General features: G+C 40.2%; 1 protein-coding gene across 1 annotated transcript in view; it reads right to left on the bottom strand.

Annotated features, from left to right (window-relative positions):
• GDPD4 (glycerophosphodiester phosphodiesterase domain containing 4) overlaps positions 1-12,161 on the bottom strand; it is a 68,386-nt gene that overhangs the window by 48,611 nt on the left and 7,614 nt on the right. Inside the window, exons 4-8 of the mRNA XM_014540362.1 lie at positions 8,815-8,913; positions 8,651-8,744; positions 7,755-7,832; positions 6,599-6,744; positions 6,173-6,255 (exon numbers count right to left, since the gene is read on the bottom strand). Of these exons, the coding sequence (XP_014395848.1) occupies positions 6,173-6,255; positions 6,599-6,744; positions 7,755-7,832; positions 8,651-8,744; positions 8,815-8,913 (500 nt within the window). The remainder of the gene's footprint in view (positions 1-6,172; positions 6,256-6,598; positions 6,745-7,754; positions 7,833-8,650; positions 8,745-8,814; positions 8,914-12,161) is intronic.

Raw genomic sequence — 12,161 nt, 5'->3', positions numbered from 1 at the left:
CTGGGGTGCCTGGCCAGCCTGGGTGAGGGGCTGAGGGCTGTTTGCAGGCTCGCCACACCCCCTTCAGGGTGGGGGTCCCCACTGGGGTGCCTGGCCAGCCTGAGTGAGGGGCTGATGGCTGTTTGCAGGCTGGCCAACCCCCCCAGCGGTGACCTTCACCCCATAGGGGTGTATCCAGCCGGGATGAGGGGCTAAGGGCTGTTTTCAGGCTGGCCACACCACCTTCAGGGTGGATGTCCCTCCTGGGGTGCCTGGCAAGCCTGGGTGAGGGGCTGAGGGTCGTTTTCAGGCTGGCCACACCCCCTGGCGACCCAAGCTCCCAGCCTCGTAATATTCCTCTTTGTCTCTGGTGATTTTCTTTGCTCTGAAGTCTACTTTGTCTAGTATTAATATAGCCTAGCCCTTCTAGCTTTGATTAGAATTTATATAGCATATTTTTTCATTATTTTATTTTTAACCTACCTAAATCATTGTGTTTGAGGTAAATTTCTTTTTAAAAAATTATTATTTATGGTTGACAGTATTACAGATGTCCCCAATTTTCTCCCTATTTGCCCCCTAAGATGAATTCCTAGTACACAGCACATATTTGTATCATATTTTTACTTTTCTATTTTTTAGGTGTTTTTATTTATTTTAGAGAGAGGGGAGAGGGAGACAGAGAGAGAGAAAAACATCAATGTGGGCGTGGCTTGAGCGTAGCAGAGGGGCGGTTAATTTGCATGTTTCTCTTTTTTTATATAGGATGGTGTGAGTCATGGGTCATTGAGTTTCTTTGCATCTTTGTCAAAATCATTTGGCATCAAAAAATGAAAAACAGTACACATAGGGGAAAAGATTTTTGCAAATCACATATCAAATAAAGGAGACCTCTTTCTTTAACTCGTGGATTATTTAGAAGTAGATTTGTTTCATTTCCAATTGTTTAGAGATTTTCTTGTTACTTTTGTCACCATTTTCTGGTGTGATTCTATTGTGGTCAGAGAATTCATTCTGTATGACCAGTATTTTTAAATTGGTTGAGTTTTGTTTTATGGTGCATGATGTCGCCTAATGTTCTGTGGACACTTGAAAAAAAATATGTCTTCTACTGCCTTTGGATTGAGTGTTCCATAAATGTCACTTAGATTCTGTTGATGATGGTGTTGTTAGCTGTTCTGCATCTTTTTTTTTTTTTTAATCCTCACCCGAGACTATCTTTCCATTGATTTTAGGTAAAGGGAGGGAAGGAGAGAGGGAGAAAGAGAGAGATATATTGTTTGCTTGCCTCCCATGTGCACCGGGGATCGAACCTGCAACCCAGATACAAGCCCTTGACTGGAAATTAAACCCTTGACCCTACAGTGTGCAGGCCAATGCTCTACCTACTGAATATACTGGCCAGGGCTATTTTGCATCTTTAATGGTATTGTGTTTAGTGGTTATAATAATTACTAAGAGAAGGGTGTTGTAGTCCTTAACTATAGTTATGCGTTTGTCTATTTCTCCTTTCAGTTTTTGCTTCATGTATTTTGAAGCTCTGTTTTTGGGTTGATATATATTTAGAATTATTATGTACTCTTACCAAATTTTTTTTAATGTTATCATTATGTAATATTCCTCTTTGTCTCTGGTGATTTTCTTTGCTCTGAAGTCTACTTTGTCTAGTATTAATATAGCCTAGCCCTTCTAGCTTTGATTAGAATTTATATAGCATATTTTTTCATTATTTTATTTTTAACCTACCTAAATCATTGTGTTTGAGGTAAATTTCTTTTTAAAAAATTATTATTTATGGTTGACAGTATTACAGATGTCCCCAATTTTCTCCCTATTTGCCCCCTAAGATGAATTCCTAGTACACAGCACATATTTGTATCATATTTTTACTTTTCTATTTTTTAGGTGTTTTTATTTATTTTAGAGAGAGGGGAGAGGGAGACAGAGAGAGAGAAAAACATCAATGTGGGCGTGGCTTGATATTTATTTTAGAGAGAGGGGAGAGGGAGACAGAGAGAAAAACATCAATGTGGGCGTGGCTTGAGCATAGCGGAGGGGCGGTTAATTTGCACATTTCTCTTTTATTATATAGGATGGTGTGAGTCATGGGTCATTGAGTTTCTTTGCATCTTTGTCAAAATCATTTGGCATCAAAAAATGAAAAACAGTACACATAAGGGGAAAAAATTTTTGCAAATTACATACCAAATAAAGGAGACCTCTTTCTTTAACTCATGGATTATTTAGAAGTAGATTTGTTTCATTTCCAATTGTTTAGAGATTTTTTTGTTACTTTTGTCACTACTTTCTGGTGTGATTCTATTGTGGTCAGAGAATTCACACCCCCTACTGGGGATCGAGCCTGAAAACCAGGCATGTGCCCTGACCAGGAATCGAACTGGTGATTTCTTGGTGCATGGAATGATGCCCAACCAACTGAGCCACACTGGTCAGGACTGTGTATATTTTTAAATCTATGTTTCTAGTCTCTCTCTTTGGCTCTATCCACTGAGCCAAACTGGCTATGGCGAGGGTTACCATGTTTAGACCCAGAATACATGTCCTGGCTCATGTTTTGTGGGCTACGATTTAAATGCTAATCTAGTTTTCAAAGTCTTTGCCATGCTTTTCTGGCCATTCTCATTATGTGCTTCCCAGAGGTCAATCTAAAACTAATGGTGCTCCAGATCAATGTTCAGTTATCAGATCTTCTGCTGTTTTGCTTCTGTTTGGTCTCATACATGAGTTATACAAAAGTCTGCCTAATATTTTATATATAGGGTTTAAAAATCAGATGCTCTACCATAGCAGTTTTTCAGAAAATTAAACATAGAATTATCATATGGTCCAGCAACTCCACTTCCTGGTGTATACCCAAAAGAACTGAAAGCAAGATGTAGAAAAGATTTTTGTATATTGATTTTCATAGCAGCTTTAACCAAAATAGTCAAGAAGTAAAAACAATCAAGATGTCCATTTGTGGATGAATGGATAAGCAAAATGTGGGATATACATACAATGGGATATTATTCAGCCTAAAAAAGGAAATCTTGTCACATGTTAACACATAGATGAAACTTGAAGACATTATGCTAAGTGAAATTAGTCACAAAAACACAATACAGTGGGGCCTTGACTTACGAGTGTCCCGACTAACGAGTTTTTCGAGATACGAGCTGTCTCTCGGCCGATTTTTTGCTTTGAGTTGCGAGCTAAAATTCGGGTTATGAGCCAGCTTCAGATACCCCACCGCTAGTTGGCGCAGCGAACGTCACAGTGAACGCCACAACATCAGCCCAGCATCACGTGTCTCACTCGTTCACAATTGATTTGACATACGAGTAATTTGAGTTATGAGCTCCGTCATGGAATGAATTAAACTCATAAGTCAAGGCCCCACTGTACTATATGATTCCACTTATATAAGGTATCTAAAGTAGACAAATTCACAGAAACGGACAGAATTGTGCTTACCAGAAGCTGAGGGGAGAAGAAAAGGGGTAGTTGTTTAACAGGTAAAGAGTTTCAGATTTGCAAGATAAAAAAGTTATAGAGATCTATTTCACAACAATGTGAATATACTTAACATTACTAAGCTGAACACTGAAAATTGTTAAGATAGTAAATTTCATGTTATGTAATTTTGAACAAAATAAAAAAAAGACGGACATTTTGACATATGCTATAATAGAGATGAGCCTTGACATTATGCTAGGTAAAATGAGCCACACATAAAGGACATATATTATATGTTTCCACTTGTATGAGTGTAGTCAACTTCATAGAGACAGAAAATAGAATAGCAGTTGCCAGGGCCTCAGGGGAGGAAAGACCAAGGAGTTATTATTTAATATGTACAGAGTTTCAGTTTGATAAAATGAAAAGTTCTAGAGATGGATGGTGCTGATGGTAACAAAACAAGATCAATGTACTTAATGCCATTGAATTGTAAAACTAAAAATGGTTAAATGGATAAATTTTTATGTTAAGTATATTTTTACCACAATAAAGAGATCACTGGATAACTTATTAATAATTCTCCTCGCTATCTAGTTGGGGGAGTGAGGAAAGAGGTACCCCTCTTATTTCAGGGCAGGAATGGAAGACAGGGATCTGCCCATCATCTCTAGGATCAGAGCCCCAGGCAGGGGGGAATGGCTTTACTGTGGTGTTCACCTAAGTAAGGCTGCTATAGTCAACATATTCATATCTTGTTGGTCCACATTCCTCCCAGTTTTTTGCTAGAGAAAAAAACTGGGAGAAGTGGAGGGGGCTATTTTTTTTCCATCTGCAGCTGTAGGTGTTTTCTGGGTTTCAGGTCTCTACAGAGCTCATGTAGGAATGTATAAGGAAAAAACAAAACAACAAAAATAGGGAACTCATTACATACTTGGTATTTCCTTTAGCCTTATGAACACTAGCCAGTCCACCTTCATTCCTCCACCTTTCAGAGTCTTCTGTCAGTAGCTTTGTGAATTTTGCCAAGTTTTTAATTTATTTTTTGTTTGTATTATTTTTCTTGGAAAGAATATAGTGAAATTCGTTTACTACATTTATTTCATCTGGAACAAAACTTCCTGCCACTAGCTACACTTGCTACTTTTATACTGACCGTGTCCGCTTTACCAATTTTAGTAGTTAACCATATTTTACCACGTAGTAATTATTGATATTACATTTTTCCTGTTCAAGTTACTGGTGTGATATTCATGTCCTGACTGATAGGCACTTTTTGGTAATGATGAAGCCTAGGCTATGACCATCCATGTAAATGGAGTATGTGGAGATGGCCACTGGAAATGAAGATGCCATCAAGGAGAGAAACTGAGGAGCTGGAAGGATCATCTGCATCATAGTTGAAGTCACAGAAACAAGAGATGAGAGAAAGACCATGTGCCAGGAGCTCGTTGGCTCAGCACCTTTACCACTTTATGCCATGACCACCAAGCACTTCCACAAATGAACCCAGGAGCTCTGACAGGACATCCTTGTTTCAAAACCCAAATAAGAACATTCTGCATAGAACAGTTGTCATGGTTGGGTAATGTCAGGAAATGTAGTTCCAATCCTGGCTTTATCAGTACTTCCAGCCTTATGACCTTACCAAACATTTCCCTTTATTGAATCCAGGTTCAAATCACATTTCCTCACTTTGAATTAGGATGTTCATTTTTCTGTTTGCCTCACAGAAAGGCTGTGAAGGGAGTTTGCACACACCACTACCCATCTCTGTGAGAAGTCTCCCTCACAGATTGCCAGATGAATTTTTCTAAGTCACATCTTTTAAAACAGTAAGAAATCTGCTGAAACCTATGATGGCTTGTCCATTACACATTTAAGAATCTCCATGATTCAGTCCAATGATCTTGCAGCCATACCTCCTCCTCACATGGCCCTCTCCCATCCCCTACCATATCAATTTGCCATCCATACAGGTTAGCTCACTGATCTACAAAGTTGATGTTTTTTTTTTATTTAGATGCCTTTAAATAAGTTGTTGTCTCTGCCTGGAATATACTCTATCACCATATCTTCGTGTAAAACAATATTTATTCTTCAACACTCAACCCAAACACAATTCTGAGTACATAGGTCATTTTTCATATAATAGGAGGTGACCTTTTCCTCCATGTCTGACTTAATCTTCTTGGGAAGGGACACCCCACAAATGGTCTTATACTGTGGGTATTTGTAAACATGCCATGTTTCCTTCATTGGCTGGGAACATCCCTTAGGCAGGAGTACACTGTACTCATTTGCCTCTCCATAGCACTCCAGAAGAAGGCCTGGAATATAGTAGGTGTCCAGGGACTGTCAGGTAAACATATTGCTAGGTAGTGTAGTACATGGGGTTAAGTTGTACTTTTTAAGCATGGCTTATAATGGGGCCAAATTTGAATTATGTGTGGAGTCTATACATAGTGTGTATGATTTATGACCCTATAATTAAGAATGTAGTGGTACAGATTAAAGATATATGCTTGCAAGGGAGAAGTGCCGTGTGTGTGTGTGTGCGTGTGTGTGTGTGTGTGTATGTGTGTGTGTGTGTGTGTATGCGCACGCACTATGTGCACATTGGCATAGGAACACAGGAGAAACTCCCCGAGGCTTATGCTCTTACACTTTGGCCCACGCTGGTCATCTTCCATGGCATTGACCTTATTTCTTCCCCACCCAGCCCCTGCTTTCCTACCTTAAGAATACATCAGTCTCCAGTCCAAAGGCGTCATTTTCAACAGCTTTCTCAAAGGACATCATGGTGTTCTCAGGCGCCAGCTGTGGAAGAAAAGGACATCAGACCCTTTACCTCAGAGTTTCTCCCCCCAACATTCCTTTTATGGTAGATGGGAAGCCCAACAGTGAGCCCCTCTCGTCCACCCAATAGATCTGGGACTGTGCTCATCTGAGGCAATGTCACTGGGCACAGTAAAGAGAAATGGACTGAGAGTTAGGTGACCTGGCTGGGTTCAAGTCCAACATCTACAATTATCTTTATTTTTTTCATCAAAAGCCCATTCACTTTCCTTTACAGAGATTCCTATGGTTCTGAGGTCCCTATCTCTCACCCATAACCCCATGCACACTGGTACTCACCCACGTTCATCATGCTTAGACCTACCATGGGTGCACCTCTATGTCCAAAGAGGGCCGGCTTGGGTCCCAATTTATTCTTATTCTCAACGCAGGGAGAATAAAATCCCCATGGCACCACAAACAGAAATAAAAGGATAAGAAAAAAAGGCAGTCCAATAGCCACTTGTGCAGCTGAAAAAGTTGGAAGGAGGGGGAAGTGAGAAAAAGAGATAAAAAGGAATGGAGACCCAACCCAAGAAACTAACTATCCCAAAGCAGCAGCCAGTAAACACCCAGTGCATGGGTTTCAGTGCCTCGTGGACTGCCTGATTTACTCTCTATTTCCGCCATATCCCCATTTATTTTCAGTGATTAGAAAGTACAGCACTATCCAAATGTAAGCATTATTATTAAGGCAATAGTATTTGACTGAAAATATCCAGGAAATAAATTGTGCAGGAGGTGGAAGGAAGTGAAGGAGAGGGCATGTTAAGAAATACCTCCTCAGGAGTAGGAGTAGAATGGTTGGTTCTGAGAAAGCCCTGAAGCCAAAATGGCCCTACCTAGTATATATAAGGCAGTACAGGATAGTGGAAGGGGCACTGGCTAACAGAAGTCTGAGTTCAAAGCCAGACATCGCAGGGGTGGGGAACATGTGACCCAAGGGCCATATAAGACCCATGAAATCATTTGGTCTGGCCCTGCCAAGGTTAAATGTTTGACCAAATATAGCGGGCTAATATTTAAGTTGATAATTTTGTATGGCCTGCAAATGATGATATAAATATCCAAAAGGCCTTTGGCAGATAAAAGATTCCCAACACTGGTCTAATGTGTAGTTAAGGACACACTGCTTAACCTGCGTCTCCATTTTCTTCATTCTGAAAAATGGGGCTATCTTGCTGCTAACCACTCCTTCATAGAGTTGATATGACAGTATTTACCAATAATAGGTACTCAATGAATATTATGCATTTGCTTTTCTCTCTCTCTCTCTCTCTCTCTCTCTCTCTCTCTCACACACACACACACACACACACACACACACACACACACACGCACAGCTCATCCACAATACTTGTTATTACTGGCCAATCCCCATCACTTATAATTTTAGATCTCTGAGGATTTTACCTATTTGTACATATTTAAGCTACTATGTATACTTCAGTCACTTTCAAATCTGTATCTCCAGCTCTAACCTCTCAGCTTTGTGAGTCTAGCACATGTCTTGATTCTTTTTATCCTATGACGTTTACTCTGGTATCTTCTGAATCTAGCTAAAATTTCAGAAATGAAAAAGAAAAAGAGTTCATTATTGTCGCCTTTAAACTTTTGCCCCAAAACATTTCCTACAATTCACCCTCCACATACAGATACAAACAGGTACAAACACTCGCAATGCCAACACTACCAATCCAGTCATTCTCTTGTCTCTATCCTTGTACAATCAGGGAGCGAACACTCCCTATGAAACCAATAGTAAACAGAGATACATATAAAGAAGATGCTATTGGTTTCTCAGGAAGGGTGCTGAGAGATAACTCCATTCTCAACACGATTTAATGTATAGCTCTGATTCTTTTTTGTTTCTATGATATTAGGGCAAAGGATGGAGAGCAAATCAGAGGCAGAGAGAGATGTTTCTGCTTCTGCTCTAAACTCCCAGGTATGACAGGGACTCACAGGGGCCTGCTTTGCATTACTAGAGCATAACCAGGCATATCTGGACCTCGTATAAGTTCATTAGTTGAAACTAGTAACATCTGAATACAATCTAAAGGAACTGTGACTAGTACTATCACTCTGTCAAATATAACTAAAATGGCCTCCACCCTGCCCCAAACCTCTTTCCATTTCCAGACAGTCACTGTGCAACATCATGGAGATCATTCTTACTTTCCCAGGAGAATCCCTCTTTAGAAGAAGGCCTGTTTGATCAGGAAAATGTTCTGACAGGCCACATGGGGTTATGAGTTTGACCACAAGGAGCATGCCTGAGTAATAAGCTAAGTGAATTTCAAAGTCACATAGTGGTGGCTATCTACCACGCTTGTGTTCGGCTGAGTAGAGTATGTAAGCTAAAGCCAGGACATACCTTCTTGTTCCAAATGGACCAAGTAGTAGGCCACAGGCCAGGAAAGGAGAACCATCAGAGTTATCATGGTCAGATGCACATGAGGAGCAAACACCTGGGAGAAAGCCAAAAGTCAGGCTGACCACATTGGACAAACAGTACTTGACCTACAGGATGATGCTTACCTTCAGTGAGAGTCCAAACGTCAGCCACCTGTCTTTCCAGTAAATGCATAAAATCGACAGAAAAAAAGCGCATATCAGAATCACCAGCATAACGAGGATCTGCAGAAACAAAACAAAACAAAACAAAACAATCTCCTCACTTCCAGGCACTAGACTTGGGTCAGATCTGTCCTTGGGAGTTGTATGTGTGTCCCCACAATGGCAGGGGCGTTCTTTCCTCATTATTTTAACCTGACCGTCCTGCAGCTCCCTAGTATGGAACTAATCGTTTACCTTCTTTGCTCCCAAGTCTTTGTTGTGTAGCACGGCTGGAAACAAATCACACAGCTACGTGGTCTGATGCCTTTACTAATTATCACTTCCAACTCAGCTGAGCACACAGCATTGCCTGGCATCTCGCACTCAATCTCAACAATGGCCATTACAGATATTCACTACTTTGTTTTTATTTAACTCAATATAGTCACAAGTAAATAATATTTTGTGATTACCTTTTCTTTGTATGTTTTCCCCAACAGTCTGTAAGCTTCATGAGATCAAGTAAAATATTTATGATTATATCCTCGCTGCCTTGCAGAATGTCTAACACATAGTAAACTTTCAATAAGTACTTCTTGAGCAGATGAAAAGAATCTGCCTGTAAGAACACCATATACCTCATGGGAGAGGGACAGAGAGCCAGAAACGTCTATGAGAGAGAAACATCGACCAGCTGCCTCCCGCACAAACCCAGTGGGAATGTGCCCGCAACCAAGGCACACGCCCCCGACCGGAATCGAACCTGGGACCCTTCAGTCCGCAGGCCGACGCTCCATCCACTGAGCCAAACCGGTTAGGGCTCAATCAGTACTTCTTGAGCAGATGAAAAGAATCTGCCTGCAAGAACACCATATACCTCACAGAAAATATTAAGACCAAGCTGATATAACTTTAACTTCTTCCCCTTGAAATGTAGTCTTTCTACATTTGTCCTACTTTCTAGAGAGCACTTAGTTCCTTCATTTCTATAATATGTATATCTATTAAAGTAATTGAGACCATAAGTAAACCTCTCACAAAATAACTCCAAACCTTGCCAGCATAAATGTTTAATTTCACCAAATATAGGTTTGGGCAAAAGTAGGTTAACAGTTGTGGTATGGGAAACACAGAATGAAGCTACTGTAATAATCATAACCTGCATGTCTTTTTCCCTCGGAACAACTGTAAACTCACTTTTGCCCACCTCTGTACTTAAGGAAGAAACATTTCCAATCTTTAACAAACTCTTCCAGAAAATAGAAAGAGAACAACACTTTCTAACTTCTCTTTGAAGCCAACAAAGCATTAATACCTAAACTCAACAAGGACATTACAAGAAAATAAAAAGTAGTCATGTGCCACAATAACGCTTTGGTCAATAACAAACCTCATATACAATGGTGGTCCCATCTATAATAATAAAAGCATAATATGCTAATTAGACCAGACATCCTTCCGGACGAAGCCGGGGCTGCAAGGGAAGCCCGGGTCCCAGGTGCCAGAGGGAAGCCAGGTGCTGGCAGCCGGGGGAAGGAAGGCCTACTCTTGCATGAATTTCATGCATCGGGCCTCTAGTAAGATTATAATAGAGCTGAAAGTTTTCTATTGCCTAATTACATCATAGCCATAGTAATGTTATTGTGCAATGCATTAGTCAAGTATTTGTGTTGATGCCAGTGTAAACAAACCTACTGCACTCCAATGGTAGAAAAGCACAGTATCTTACCTATGTTTAGTTTTGTTTAGATACACTAATATTGCCTACAGTATTCAGTACAGCAACATTCTATACAGGTTTGTAGCCTAGGAGCAATAGGCTATAATATTTAGGACTGACTAGGTACACCCTATCATGTTGCAACGTTCACAAAATCGCCAAAGAATGAATTTCTCAGAACGCGTTCCCATTGTTAAGTGACATATGAATATATAGGCCTATCTCTCCTGTATATATAGATGAAAAAAATCTTAAATAACCTATTAGCAAACCAAATGCATCACAACACAAATATTTAACTGTCAAATCAGACATACACGAGTCTCATGGGATTCTGTGACCTTACTCAATACCAGCCTTAACTAGTGATTTTAAATACAGACAATTATAAAGTATAGATAAAACAGTTTCCCTTCGAGAAATCTGATCCTGCCAAATGCAGATATTCATAAAAAGTTCTTTTCTCTCCTGGACTAGGATACATGCTGGTTTTGAAGTTAACATGTGTGGTGTGTTTTGGGCAAAGTATGTGGAAACACTGCCTCACAGAAGGAGCCTTGGTGGTTATGGAGCATCCATATCTTATACAACTCCAGCCAGCCATGTCTCCAACCCTACAAACCTAGAAATTCCAGGTTTCTTTACAATAGGGAACCCAGATAGACCAGGTTATATCCTGCTAGATATGTTCATAGATAATGATTCTCATTATCTTTGGCTAATAAACATCTTTATATGTGTTTCCCAGGAGGTTGTGTTATTAGCATGTTTACAAGGAGTTTGGATTGAGGTCCTTCATTCTTTTTTGAGCATGAGGTAAAAGGGGAATGGGTTACAGGCCTGATGCTAACCATGTCCTTCCAGATTTATTCTGAGTACACTAAAACTAAAACTTCAACCCCAACAAAATCTCCCTTGCCAAGAGAAGCAGTCTCTCCTCCCATGTCTAATAAATCTAGTCCTTCGTTGGTGTGAAAAACTATTGAAATGAGTACACCTATTAGAGCAGTGGTTCTCAACCTTCTGGCCCTTTAAATACAGTTCCTCATGTTGTGACCCAACCATAAAATTATTTTCATTGCTACTTCATAACTGTAATATTGCTACTGTTATGAATCGTAATGTAAATATCTGATATGCAGAATGGTCTTAGGCGACCCCTGTGAAAGGGTCATTCGACCGCCAAAAGGGTCGCGACCCACAGGTTGAGAACTGCTGTACTAGAGCTTCTGAATTCAGTTTATCAGAATCCAGGTATTATGCATCTCAAATTGGTTCTATATCTGAAACCTTGGTTCAACAGTAGCCTATGCTTAATGAAATTGGTGTTATATAAAAGGCAGTATCCAAAAATTTATTGAGAAAAGTTTTCTGTATTTTTTTATTTTCTTTATTGATTAAGGTATTACATATGTGTCCTTATCCCCCCATTGTCCCGCCCCCACCCCTCCACTCGTGCCCTCACCCCCGTTGTCTGTGTCCATTGGTTAGGCCTATATGCTTGATCTCTCCCCTGACCCCCACCCTCGCCTACCTTCCCTCTGAGGTTTGACGGTCTGATTGATGCTTCTCTGTCTCTGGATCTGTTTTTGTTCATCAGTTTATGTTG

The sequence above is a fragment of the Myotis brandtii genome, unplaced genomic scaffold (assembly GCF_000412655.1).
Source record: "Myotis brandtii unplaced genomic scaffold, ASM41265v1 scaffold244, whole genome shotgun sequence".
In the NCBI taxonomy this organism is placed as follows: Eukaryota; Metazoa; Chordata; class Mammalia; order Chiroptera; family Vespertilionidae; genus Myotis; species Myotis brandtii.
The sequence above is the reverse complement of the archived record's forward strand: the minus strand, read 5'-3'. Positions and strand labels throughout refer to the sequence as shown.